Here is a 12,253-nt window from a genome sequence, read left to right on the forward strand (position 1 = left end):
CCCTTTAGTGCTGTTAGTGTATAACTGTTGTGCAAAGTTACCCTTAGTTGAGGGAATTCAAGGACCCCACTGTGGTTGCTTGTCTGTTTTCCAGTAATATTTGGATATCTGTGTTGGAAAAATTAATAAAATGAGAGCAGTTTCTCAAATTGCCTGAAATGTGTCCTTTTTATTTAACCCACCATTTCTTAAAGAATGGCCATCCAGGGCAACTTCCTGAAAAAATGACAAAGTGACTCAAATGGGGATTGTGCCCATCAGTAACTTGCATGGTGCATTGAAGCGGGGCTATTCCTTTGGCCTCTTGAATTCAACCAGAAGTCATGGTGGTCAAAACAGCTAAAGTATCCTTAACTATCAAGATCAATATTCATAGGGAAAACGTTCTGCCTTCAATGATAAATAAAAGCCTGCACCCTTACACTGGGAACATCCATGGGTCATATCTCCCAAATTTAGATTTGACAAGGGTAGTGGGGGGTGCAATTGAGCCTCCTTTGTCAAGGGAAGCTCTGGGGTTCCCGGGTTCCCAAGGCATAAGTCTGCACTTGGTGTCTGTTGAGGCTTTGGGTGCCCAGGGCCATGATGGGCTCCCCGAGCTGGGCTGGGGACGGCGGGCGGGGGTGGCCTGTGATGCGCTCTGGGCTCTGTGACAGCACAGGCGCCGTGTCACAATGGGGGCAGCTGTAAAAGGCCCCAGCCGGTGCTGCTGCCCCAGGAGAGCTTGGGCAAGCGGTGAGTGCACACGCAGTGAGGAGACGGGGCAGGAGGAGGGCTGGGGCAGAGGGGGCAGCAGCCGGGGCGTGTGTTCTGCCCCTGCGTGCAGGGCCCAGCCCCTTGGCGGCAGCGCCTTGCTCAGGCCCCGGGGCCTGCGGGGGCAGCGGTGCAGGCCTTGCCGCCTGCCAGCTGCCCGGGGCCCTGTCCTTGCCGCCGCTCCCTCGCTGCGGCTCCTGGCCCCCAGTGTCTGTCTCCATTGCGGCCCCACTGAACCCCTTGCGTGTGTCCCCCTGCAGACCATGGCGTTGTTGGCCTTGCTCTTCGTGCTGGTGCACAGCCTGATGCAGTACCCGCAGCCTGCTGGCGGTGGGCTGGATGAGGCCACGCACCGGCGCATGCAGGAGCGTCGGGAGCTGCTGGAGCGCGAGATGGCTCGGCTGCTGCAGGAGCTGGAGCAGGGGCCCCCGGAGCAGCAGGAGCTGGGCTGGGGAGCCGCGCTCTTTGGTGCTCTGCAGCAGTGGCCGTTCTGCGCTCTTGCTGGAGTCCTGCTCCTCTTGATCCTGTGGTTTAGCTGCAGGAGAAGGAGCTGGGAAGCCAGCAGCAGCAGCAAGGACCAGAGCTCCTGCAAGAGCTTAGGAGATGAGAGAGGAAAGGAAGAGGAAGAAGGAAGCGTTGATTCAACGGAAGGCAAGAAAAACATTGATCTGTCTATGGAGGCAGACAACAGCAGCAGTGGAGATGAGAGCGACAGCAGTCCTGTGGCTGCAATTGAAGAAGAGGGTGACAACAGCATTGAAGGCACTGATGTGCAGGTGGAGCAAGACCAGGATGCTGGAAAGGAGGAAGAAGAGGATGGAAACAAAGAAACAACCGGTGGTGAGAATATGAAGGCTGGCAACAGTGATGACGTAAATGAAGGTGAAGACGGTGTAGATGGAGAGGAAGAATACACAGATGTGAAGGTGCAGGAAAGCAGCGATGCCAGTGAACAGAGAGGCCGTGATTGGAGTGGGCAGGAAGACAGCAGGGATGGTGGGAAGGAAGGGGACCATAGTGGCTTTGCTGCAATTGAGGAAGAAAAGAAGGCAGTGTTAAAAGAGGATGGCAAGGCTAGAAACAAGGATGAAGAACAGGGCAGTGTAAATGTGGAGAGAAGCAAGAACGAGGATAGAAAAGTAGACGGTCAAGGTGACGTGGCAGCCAGTGGAAAAGAAGGCAGTGATGGTGGCAAGGAAGAAAGCGGCAGTGGTGGAATGGAAGACAGAGCAGACAGGCGAGATGGTGGAAATAAGCAAGGCATCCTTTCAGTGGATCGCATAGACTGGGCTGTGGAGGAGCTGGAGAGAGGTTGCTCAGTGATAGCTGAGCTGATGGAGAGCTTGAGGCGTGTCTTTGTGGACAGCGTGAGCAAGACTTTCTACCCGGTGCCTGAGGAAGCCATTGGGGTGGGCAGTGCTTTTGAGGGTTGGAGTCCCCGTGAGTGGGATGGGGTGTACCGTGTGCTAGTCCCCCTGAACCCCCCGCCAGGGCACACCTTCTACTTAGAGCTGAACAGTGCAGGGCAGATGGCAGCAAGGAGCTTCAGCGTCCGTGTGGAGCTGGTGTGCACGTGCCAGAGGGAGCAGCAGGGCGAGGAGCTGTTGTGCTTGCTGCACCACTCGCAGAAGAAGCTGCAGCGCAAGCCTGAGCGCAGCCTCCTCAAGACACTGTGCACCGGCTCCTACCTGGACGTGGAGAAAACCTGCCGCTGGTTCCACGGCTTGGTGAAATCCTCGTGGCCGCACGTGCCTCAGTCAGGCTCCTGGCACTTGGCGATCCAGCCCTGCAGCCGTTCCTGCCAATTGCGGCTGAGCCAAGGCCAGAAGAGCCTGACGCTGGAGGTGTTCCTTGGGGTGCGCCATGGGGACTCCGACATCTTTGTGGTCAGCCAGACCGCAGAGGCCCAGGAAGGCGTCTCCAGGACCTTTGGGAGAAGCCGGCCCGCCGGGGCCGACTTCAACCCAAGCACAGCGTGGCCCGAGACGTGCGCTGTGGCCGAGGTGAAATTCTTCCGGCACATTGCCAGGCAGGTGCCGTGTGAGCGCTTGGCCCTGAAATGCCTGCAGGTCTTCACCTGCCTCCTCAGGGGCACAGGTTTCTCCAGCTCTGTCTGGAAGACTGTGGTCATGCACGTGCTGACCACCGTCCCGCTGTCCCGGTGGCGCAGCAGTGAATTTGCACGGCAGCTCTGGGCCATCATGGCATACCTGGGCCGCTGCCTGCAGCTGAAACGCCTGGAGCCCTTTGTGCTGGGCAGCAAGAGGCTTCCTGCCGAGATCAGCGTGCCGCCGGCAATGCGAGGCCTTGAGCCGCTCAACCTCTTTGAGCACCTGGCCCGAGATCCGGCCGCCCACAGAGAGGCCGTGCACGCCTATGGTCAGCTGCGCTATCGCCTCTGGGTGCTGCTCTCCAGCCACTGAGAGGAGTTGCCTGCTGTACAGAGCTCTGCTGGCGGGGCTCACAGCCTATGGCAGCCACGTGAACGCTGCATAAGTCCTGCTTTTGTCCCTGGCAATCCTGAAGCTGCTTTCCTGCCCGTGCGGAAGGAAGACGCTGCAGCACGTGGATTCCTTGTGCGGACACGTCTCGGAGTTGCCATGCCCTTCACCTTCCCGTTACAACAGTGATGTTGCCTAAGCCTGTGAGGCAGAAAGTAGCTCCACTTGCACATCCTCACAGAAGAGAGTGAATCTGATGGAGGTTGCTTGGATCGCCTCAAAGACAGAAATCCAGCCTGTTTGGTATTTAGTGTAGTTAGTAGAGTCATGTAGTTAGTGTAGTTAGTAGAGTAGTGATCTGTAGTCTGAATGGTTTTGTAAGGAGAGGGTTCTTAGATCACCTCAAAGACGGAAGCCTAGGCTGTTAGGGACTTAATGTAGTTATGCTGTAGTGAGCTGTAGCTTTAATGGTTTTGTAAGGGTGGAGGTCCTTGTAGATGCACTTTAGGAGAATAGGTAGTCCAAGTTTTCATGAGACTTGTTTATGTCTGCCGGAGGAGGCCCTTTAGTGCTGTTAGTGTATAACTGTTGTGCAAAGTTACCCTTAGTTGAGGGAATTCAAGGACCCCACTGTGGTTGCTTGTCTGTTTTCCAGTAATATTTGGATATCTGTGTTGGAAAAATTAATAAAATGAGAGCAGTTTCTCAAATTGCCTGAAATGTGTCCTTTTTATTTAACCCACCATTTCTTAAAGAATGGCCATCCAGGGCAACTTCCTGAAAAAATGACAAAGTGACTCAAATGGGGATTGTGCCCATCAGTAACTTGCATGGTGCATTGAAGCGGGGCTATTCCTTTGGCCTCTTGAATTCAACCAGAAGTCATGGTGGTCAAAACAGCTAAAGTATCCTTAACTATCAAGATCAATATTCATAGGGAAAACGTTCTGCCTTCAATGATAAATAAAAGCCTGCACCCTTACACTGGGAACATCCATGGGTCATATCTCCCAAATTTAGATTTGACAAGGGTAGTGGGGGGTGCAATTGAGCCTCCTTTGTCAAGGGAAGCTCTGGGGTTCCCGGGTTCCCAAGGCATAAGTCTGCACTTGGTGTCTGTTGAGGCTTTGGGTGCCCAGGGCCATGATGGGCTCCCCGAGCTGGGCTGGGGACGGCGGGCGGGGGTGGCCTGTGATGCGCTCTGGGCTCTGTGACAGCACAGGCGCCGTGTCACAATGGGGGCAGCTGTAAAAGGCCCCAGCCGGTGCTGCTGCCCCAGGAGAGCTTGGGCAAGCGGTGAGTGCACACGCAGTGAGGAGACGGGGCAGGAGGAGGGCTGGGGCAGAGGGGGCAGCAGCCGGGGCGTGTGTTCTGCCCCTGCGTGCAGGGCCCAGCCCCTTGGCGGCAGCGCCTTGCTCAGGCCCCGGGGCCTGCGGGGGCAGCGGTGCAGGCCTTGCCGCCTGCCAGCTGCCCGGGGCCCTGTCCTTGCCGCCGCTCCCTCGCTGCGGCTCCTGGCCCCCAGTGTCTGTCTCCATTGCGGCCCCACTGAACCCCTTGCGTGTGTCCCCCTGCAGACCATGGCGTTGTTGGCCTTGCTCTTCGTGCTGGTGCACAGCCTGATGCAGTACCCGCAGCCTGCTGGCGGTGGGCTGGATGAGGCCACGCACCGGCGCATGCAGGAGCGTCGGGAGCTGCTGGAGCGCGAGATGGCTCGGCTGCTGCAGGAGCTGGAGCAGGGGCCCCCGGAGCAGCAGGAGCTGGGCTGGGGAGCCGCGCTCTTTGGTGCTCTGCAGCAGTGGCCGTTCTGCGCTCTTGCTGGAGTCCTGCTCCTCTTGATCCTGTGGTTTAGCTGCAGGAGAAGGAGCTGGGAAGCCAGCAGCAGCAGCAAGGACCAGAGCTCCTGCAAGAGCTTAGGAGATGAGAGAGGAAAGGAAGAGGAAGAAGGAAGCGTTGATTCAACGGAAGGCAAGAAAAACATTGATCTGTCTATGGAGGCAGACAACAGCAGCAGTGGAGATGAGAGCGACAGCAGTCCTGTGGCTGCAATTGAAGAAGAGGGTGACAACAGCATTGAAGGCACTGATGTGCAGGTGGAGCAAGACCAGGATGCTGGAAAGGAGGAAGAAGAGGATGGAAACAAAGAAACAACCGGTGGTGAGAATATGAAGGCTGGCAACAGTGATGACGTAAATGAAGGTGAAGACGGTGTAGATGGAGAGGAAGAATACACAGATGTGAAGGTGCAGGAAAGCAGCGATGCCAGTGAACAGAGAGGCCGTGATTGGAGTGGGCAGGAAGACAGCAGGGATGGTGGGAAGGAAGGGGACCATAGTGGCTTTGCTGCAATTGAGGAAGAAAAGAAGGCAGTGTTAAAAGAGGATGGCAAGGCTAGAAACAAGGATGAAGAACAGGGCAGTGTAAATGTGGAGAGAAGCAAGAACGAGGATAGAAAAGTAGACGGTCAAGGTGACGTGGCAGCCAGTGGAAAAGAAGGCAGTGATGGTGGCAAGGAAGAAAGCGGCAGTGGTGGAATGGAAGACAGAGCAGACAGGCGAGATGGTGGAAATAAGCAAGGCATCCTTTCAGTGGATCGCATAGACTGGGCTGTGGAGGAGCTGGAGAGAGGTTGCTCAGTGATAGCTGAGCTGATGGAAAGCTTGAGGCATGTCTTTGTGGACAGCGTGAGCAAGACTTTCTACCCGGTGCCTGAGGAAGCCATTGGGGTGGGCAGTGCTTTTGAGGGTTGGAGTCCCCGTGAGTGGGATGGGGTGTACCGTGTGCTAGTCCCCCTGAACCCCCCGCCAGGGCACACCTTCTACTTAGAGCTGAACAGTGCAGGGCAGATGGCAGCAAGGAGCTTCAGCGTCCGTGTGGAGCTGGTGTGCACGTGCCAGAGGGAGCAGCAGGGCGAGGAGCTGTTGTGCTTGCTGCACCACTCGCAGAAGAAGCTGCAGCGCAAGCCTGAGCGCAGCCTCCTCAAGACACTGTGCACCGGCTCCTACCTGGACGTGGAGAAAACCTGCCGCTGGTTCCACGGCTTGGTGAAATCCTCGTGGCCGCACGTGCCTCAGTCAGGCTCCTGGCACTTGGCGATCCAGCCCTGCAGCCGTTCCTGCCAATTGCGGCTGAGCCAAGGCCAGAAGAGCCTGACGCTGGAGGTGTTCCTTGGGGTGCGCCATGGGGACTCCGACATCTTTGTGGTCAGCCAGACCGCAGAGGCCCAGGAAGGCGTCTCCAGGACCTTTGGGAGAAGCCGGCCCGCCGGGGCCGACTTCATCCCAAGCACAGCGTGGCCCGAGACGTGCGCTGCGGCCGAGGTGAAATTCTTCCGGCACATTGCCAGGCAGGTGCCGTGTGAGCGCTTGGCCCTGAAATGCCTGCAGGTCTTCACCTGCCTCCTCAGGGGCACAGGTTTCTCCAGCTCTGTCTGGAAGACTGTGGTCATGCACGTGCTGACCACCGTCCCGCTGTCCCGGTGGCGCAGCAGTGAATTTGCACGGCAGCTCTGGGCCATCATGGCATACCTGGGCCGCTGCCTGCAGCTGAAACGCCTGGAGCCCTTTGTGCTGGGCAGCAAGAGGCTTCCTGCCGAGATCAGCGTGCCGCCGGCAATGCGAGGCCTTGAGCCGCTCAACCTCTTTGAGCACCTGGCCCGAGATCCGGCCGCCCACAGAGAGGCCGTGCACGCCTATGGTCAGCTGCGCTATCGCCTCTGGGTGCTGCTCTCCAGCCACTGAGAGGAGTTGCCTGCTGTACAGAGCTCTGCTGGCGGGGCTCACAGCCTATGGCAGCCACGTGAACGCTGCATAAGTCCTGCTTTTGTCCCTGGCAATCCTGAAGCTGCTTTCCTGCCCGTGCGGAAGGAAGACGCTGCAGCACATGGATTCCTTGTGCGGACACGTCTCGGAGTTGCCATGCCCTTCACCTTCCCGTTACAACAGTGATGTTGCCTAAGCCTGTGAGGCAGAAAGTAGCTCCACTTGCACATCCTCACAGAAGAGAGTGAATCTGATGGAGGTTGCTTGGATCGCCTCAAAGACAGAAATCCAGCCTGTTTGGTATTTAGTGTAGTTAGTAGAGTCATGTAGTTAGTGTAGTTAGTAGAGTAGTGATCTGTAGTCTGAATGGTTTTGTAAGGAGAGGGTTCTTAGATCACCTCAAAGACGGAAGCCTAGGCTGTTAGGGACTTAATGTAGTTATGCTGTAGTGAGCTGTAGCTTTAATGGTTTTGTAAGGATGGAGGTCCTTGTAGATGCACTTTAGGAGAATAGGTAGTCCAAGTTTTCATGAGACTTGTTTATGTCTGCCGGAGGAGGCCCTTTAGTGCTGTTAGTGTATAACTGTTGTGCAAAGTTACCCTTAGTTGAGGGAATTCAAGGACCCCACTGTGGTTGCTTGTCTGTTTTCCAGTAATATTTGGATATCTGTGTTGGAAAAATTAATAAAATGAGAGCAGTTTCTCAAATTGCCTGAAATGTGTCCTTTTTATTTAACCCACCATTTCTTAAAGAATGGCCATCCAGGGCAACTTCCTGAAAAAATGACAAAGTGACTCAAATGGGGATTGTGCCCATCAGTAACTTGCATGGTGCATTGAAGCGGGGCTATTCCTTTGGCCTCTTGAATTCAACCAGAAGTCATGGTGGTCAAAACAGCTAAAGTATCCTTAACTATCAAGATCAATATTCATAGGGAAAACGTTCTGCCTTCAATGATAAATAAAAGCCTGCACCCTTACACTGGGAACATCCATGGGTCATATCTCCCAAATTTAGATTTGACAAGGGTAGTGGGGGGTGCAATTGAGCCTCCTTTGTAAAGGGAAGCTCTGGGGTTCCCGGGTTCCCAAGGCATAAGTCTGCACTTGGTGTCTGTTGAGGCTTTGGGTGCCCAGGGCCATGATGGGCTCCCCGAGCTGGGCTGGGGACGGCGGGCGGGGGTGGCCTGTGATGCGCTCTGGGCTCTGTGACAGCACAGGCGCCGTGTCACAATGGGGGCAGCTGTAAAAGGCCCCAGCCGGTGCTGCTGCCCCAGGAGAGCTTGGGCAAGCGGTGAGTGCACACGCAGTGAGGAGACGGGGCAGGAGGAGGGCTGGGGCAGAGGGGGCAGCAGCCGGGGCGTGTGTTCTGCCCCTGCGTGCAGGGCCCAGCCCCTTGGCGGCAGCGCCTTGCTCAGGCCCCGGGGCCTGCGGGGGCAGCAGTGCAGGCCTTGCCGCCTGCCAGCTGCCCGGGGCCCTGTCCTTGCCGCCGCTCCCTCGCTGCGGCTCCTGGCCCCCAGTGTCTGTCTCCATTGCGGCCCCACTGAACCCCTTGCGTGTGTCCCCCTGCAGACCATGGCGTTGTTGGCCTTGCTCTTCGTGCTGGTGCACAGCCTGATGCAGTACCCGCAGCCTGCTGGCGGTGGGCTGGATGAGGCCACGCACCGGCGCATGCAGGAGCGTCGGGAGCTGCTGGAGCGCGAGATGGCTCGGCTGCTGCAGGAGCTGGAGCAGGGGCCCCCGGAGCAGCAGGAGCTGGGCTGGGGAGCCGTGCTCTTTGGTGCTCTGCAGCAGTGGCCGTTCTGCGCTCTTGCTGGAGTCCTGCTCCTCTTGATCCTGTGGTTTAGCTGCAGGAGAAGGAGCTGGGAAGCCAGCAGCAGCAGCAAGGACCAGAGCTCCTGCAAGAGCTTAGGAGATGAGAGAGGAAAGGAAGAGGAAGAAGGAAGCGTTGATTCAACGGAAGGCAAGAAAAACATTGATCTGTCTATGGAGGCAGACAACAGCAGCAGTGGAGATGAGAGCGACAGCAGTCCTGTGGCTGCAATTGAAGAAGAGGGTGACAACAGCATTGAAGGCACTGATGTGCAGGTGGAGCAAGACCAGGATGCTGGAAAGGAGGAAGAAGAGGATGGAAACAAAGAAACAACCGGTGGTGAGAATATGAAGGCTGGCAACAGTGATGACGTAAATGAAGGTGAAGACGGTGTAGATGGAGAGGAAGAATACACAGATGTGAAGGTGCAGGAAAGCAGCGATGCCAGTGAACAGAGAGGCCGTGATTGGAGTGGGCAGGAAGACAGCAGGGATGGTGGGAAGGAAGGGGACCATAGTGGCTTTGCTGCAATTGAGGAAGAAAAGAAGGCAGTGTTAAAAGAGGATGGCAAGGCTAGAAACAAGGATGAAGAACAGGGCAGTGTAAATGTGGAGAGAAGCAAGAACGAGGATAGAAAAGTAGACGGTCAAGGTGACGTGGCAGCCAGTGGAAAAGAAGGCAGTGATGGTGGCAAGGAAGAAAGCGGCAGTGGTGGAATGGAAGACAGAGCAGACAGGCGAGATGGTGGAAATAAGCAAGGCATCCTTTCAGTGGATCGCATAGACTGGGCTGTGGAGGAGCTGGAGAGAGGTTGCTCAGTGATAGCTGAGCTGATGGAGAGCTTGAGGCGTGTCTTTGTGGACAGCGTGAGCAAGACTTTCTACCCGGTGCCTGAGGAAGCCATTGGGGTGGGCAGTGCTTTTGAGGGTTGGAGTCCCCGTGAGTGGGATGGGGTGTACCGTGTGCTAGTCCCCCTGAACCCCCCGCCAGGGCACACCTTCTACTTAGAGCTGAACAGTGCAGGGCAGATGGCAGCAAGGAGCTTCAGCGTCCGTGTGGAGCTGGTGTGCACGTGCCAGAGGGAGCAGCAGGGCGAGGAGCTGTTGTGCTTGCTGCACCACTCGCAGAAGAAGCTGCAGCGCAAGCCTGAGCGCAGCCTCCTCAAGACACTGTGCACCGGCTCCTACCTGGACGTGGAGAAAACCTGCCGCTGGTTCCACGGCTTGGTGAAATCCTCGTGGCCGCACGTGCCTCAGTCAGGCTCCTGGCACTTGGCGATCCAGCCCTGCAGCCGTTCCTGCCAATTGCGGCTGAGCCAAGGCCAGAAGAGCCTGACGCTGGAGGTGTTCCTTGGGGTGCGCCATGGGGACTCCGACATCTTTGTGGTCAGCCAGACCGCAGAGGCCCAGGAAGGCGTCTCCAGGACCTTTGGGAGAAGCCGGCCCGCCGGGGCCGACTTCATCCCAAGCACAGCGTGGCCCGAGACGTGCGCTGCGGCTGAGGTGAAATTCTTCCGGCACATTGCCAGGCAGGTGCCGTGTGAGCGCTTGGCCCTGAAATGCCTGCAGGTCTTCACCTGCCTCCTCAGGGGCACAGGTTTCTCCAGCTCTGTCTGGAAGACTGTGGTCATGCACGTGCTGACCACCGTCCCGCTGTCCCGGTGGCGCAGCAGTGAATTTGCACGGCAGCTCTGGGCCATCATGGCATACCTGGGCCGCTGCCTGCAGCTGAAACGCCTGGAGCCCTTTGTGCTGGGCAGCAAGAGGCTTCCTGCCGAGATCAGCGTGCCGCCGGCAATGCGAGGCCTTGAGCCGCTCAACCTCTTTGAGCACCTGGCCCGAGATCCGGCCGCCCACAGAGAGGCCGTGCACGCCTATGGTCAGCTGCGCTATCGCCTCTGGGTGCTGCTCTCCAGCCACTGAGAGGAGTTGCCTGCTGTACAGAGCTCTGCTGGCGGGGCTCACAGCCTATGGCAGCCACGTGAACGCTGCATAAGTCCTGCTTTTGTCCCTGGCAATCCTGAAGCTGCTTTCCTGCCCGTGCGGAAGGAAGACGCTGCAGCACATGGATTCCTTGTGCGGACACGTCTCGGAGTTGCCATGCCCTTCACCTTCCCGTTACAACAGTGATGTTGCCTAAGCCTGTGAGGCAGAAAGTAGCTCCACTTGCACATCCTCACAGAAGAGAGTGAATCTGATGGAGGTTGCTTGGATCGCCTCAAAGACAGAAATCCAGCCTGTTTGGTATTTAGTGTAGTTAGTAGAGTCATGTAGTTAGTGTAGTTAGTAGAGTAGTGATCTGTAGTCTGAATGGTTTTGTAAGGAGAGGGTTCTTAGATCACCTCAAAGACGGAAGCCTAGGCTGTTAGGGACTTAATGTAGTTATGCTGTAGTGAGCTGTAGCTTTAATGGTTTTGTAAGGATGGAGGTCCTTGTAGATGCACTTTAGGAGAATAGGTAGTCCAAGTTTTCATGAGACTTGTTTATGTCTGCCGGAGGAGGCCCTTTAGTGCTGTTAGTGTATAACTGTTGTGCAAAGTTACCCTTAGTTGAGGGAATTCAAGGACCCCACTGTGGTTGCTTGTCTGTTTTCCAGTAATATTTGGATATCTGTGTTGGAAAAATTAATAAAATGAGAGCAGTTTCTCAAATTGCCTGAAATGTGTCCTTTTTATTTAACCCACCATTTCTTAAAGAATGGCCATCCAGGGCAACTTCCTGAAAAAATGACAAAGTGACTCAAATGGGGATTGTGCCCATCAGTAACTTGCATGGTGCATTGAAGCGGGGCTATTCCTTTGGCCTCTTGAATTCAACCAGAAGTCATGGTGGTCAAAACAGCTAAAGTATCCTTAACTATCAAGATCAATATTCATAGGGAAAACGTTCTGCCTTCAATGATAAATAAAAGCCTGCACCCTTACACTGGGAACATCCATGGGTCATATCTCCCAAATTTAGATTTGACAAGGGTAGTGGGGGGTGCAATTGAGCCTCCTTTGTCAAGGGAAGCTCTGGGGTTCCCGGGTTCCCAAGGCATAAGTCTGCACTTGGTGTCTGTTGAGGCTTTGGGTGCCCAGGGCCATGATGGGCTCCCCGAGCTGGGCTGGGGACGGCGGGCGGGGGTGGCCTGTGATGCGCTCTGGGCTCTGTGACAGCACAGGCGCCGTGTCACAATGGGGGCAGCTGTAAAAGGCCCCAGCCGGTGCTGCTGCCCCAGGAGAGCTTGGGCAAGCGGTGAGTGCACACGCAGTGAGGAGACGGGGCAGGAGGAGGGCTGGGGCAGAGGGGGCAGCAGCCGGGGCGTGTGTTCTGCCCCTGCGTGCAGGGCCCAGCCCCTTGGCGGCAGCGCCTTGCTCAGGCCCCGGGGCCTGCGGGGGCAGCGGTGCAGGCCTTGCCGCCTGCCAGCTGCCCGGGGCCCTGTCCTTGCCGCCGCTCCCTCGCTGCGGCTCCTGGCCCCCAGTGTCTGTCTCCATTGCGGCCCCACTGA

At 56.5% G+C, this 12,253-nt stretch overlaps 3 protein-coding genes across 3 annotated transcripts; all 3 read left to right on the forward strand.

Annotated features, from left to right (window-relative positions):
* The first annotated feature begins 1,601 nt into the window (after positions 1-1,601).
* LOC134549427 (inositol 1,4,5-trisphosphate receptor-interacting protein-like 1) lies at positions 1,602-3,176 on the forward strand. Its single transcript, XM_063394972.1, has one exon. The coding sequence runs from the start codon at positions 1,602-1,604 to the stop codon at positions 3,174-3,176; it is 1,575 nt and encodes a 524-aa protein (XP_063251042.1).
* A 2,180-nt stretch (positions 3,177-5,356) lies between these two features.
* On the forward strand, positions 5,357-6,931 carry LOC134549426 (inositol 1,4,5-trisphosphate receptor-interacting protein-like 1). Its single transcript, XM_063394971.1, has one exon. It carries the CDS (start codon positions 5,357-5,359, stop codon positions 6,929-6,931), a length of 1,575 nt encoding a protein of 524 aa, XP_063251041.1.
* A 2,180-nt stretch (positions 6,932-9,111) lies between these two features.
* Positions 9,112-10,686, forward strand: LOC134549407 (inositol 1,4,5-trisphosphate receptor-interacting protein-like 1). Its single transcript, XM_063394953.1, has one exon. It carries the CDS (start codon positions 9,112-9,114, stop codon positions 10,684-10,686), a length of 1,575 nt encoding a protein of 524 aa, XP_063251023.1.
* Positions 10,687-12,253: the final 1,567 nt, after the last annotated feature.

This window comes from Prinia subflava, chromosome 4, assembly GCF_021018805.1.
Source record: "Prinia subflava isolate CZ2003 ecotype Zambia chromosome 4, Cam_Psub_1.2, whole genome shotgun sequence".
Classification (NCBI taxonomy): Eukaryota; Metazoa; Chordata; class Aves; order Passeriformes; family Cisticolidae; genus Prinia; species Prinia subflava.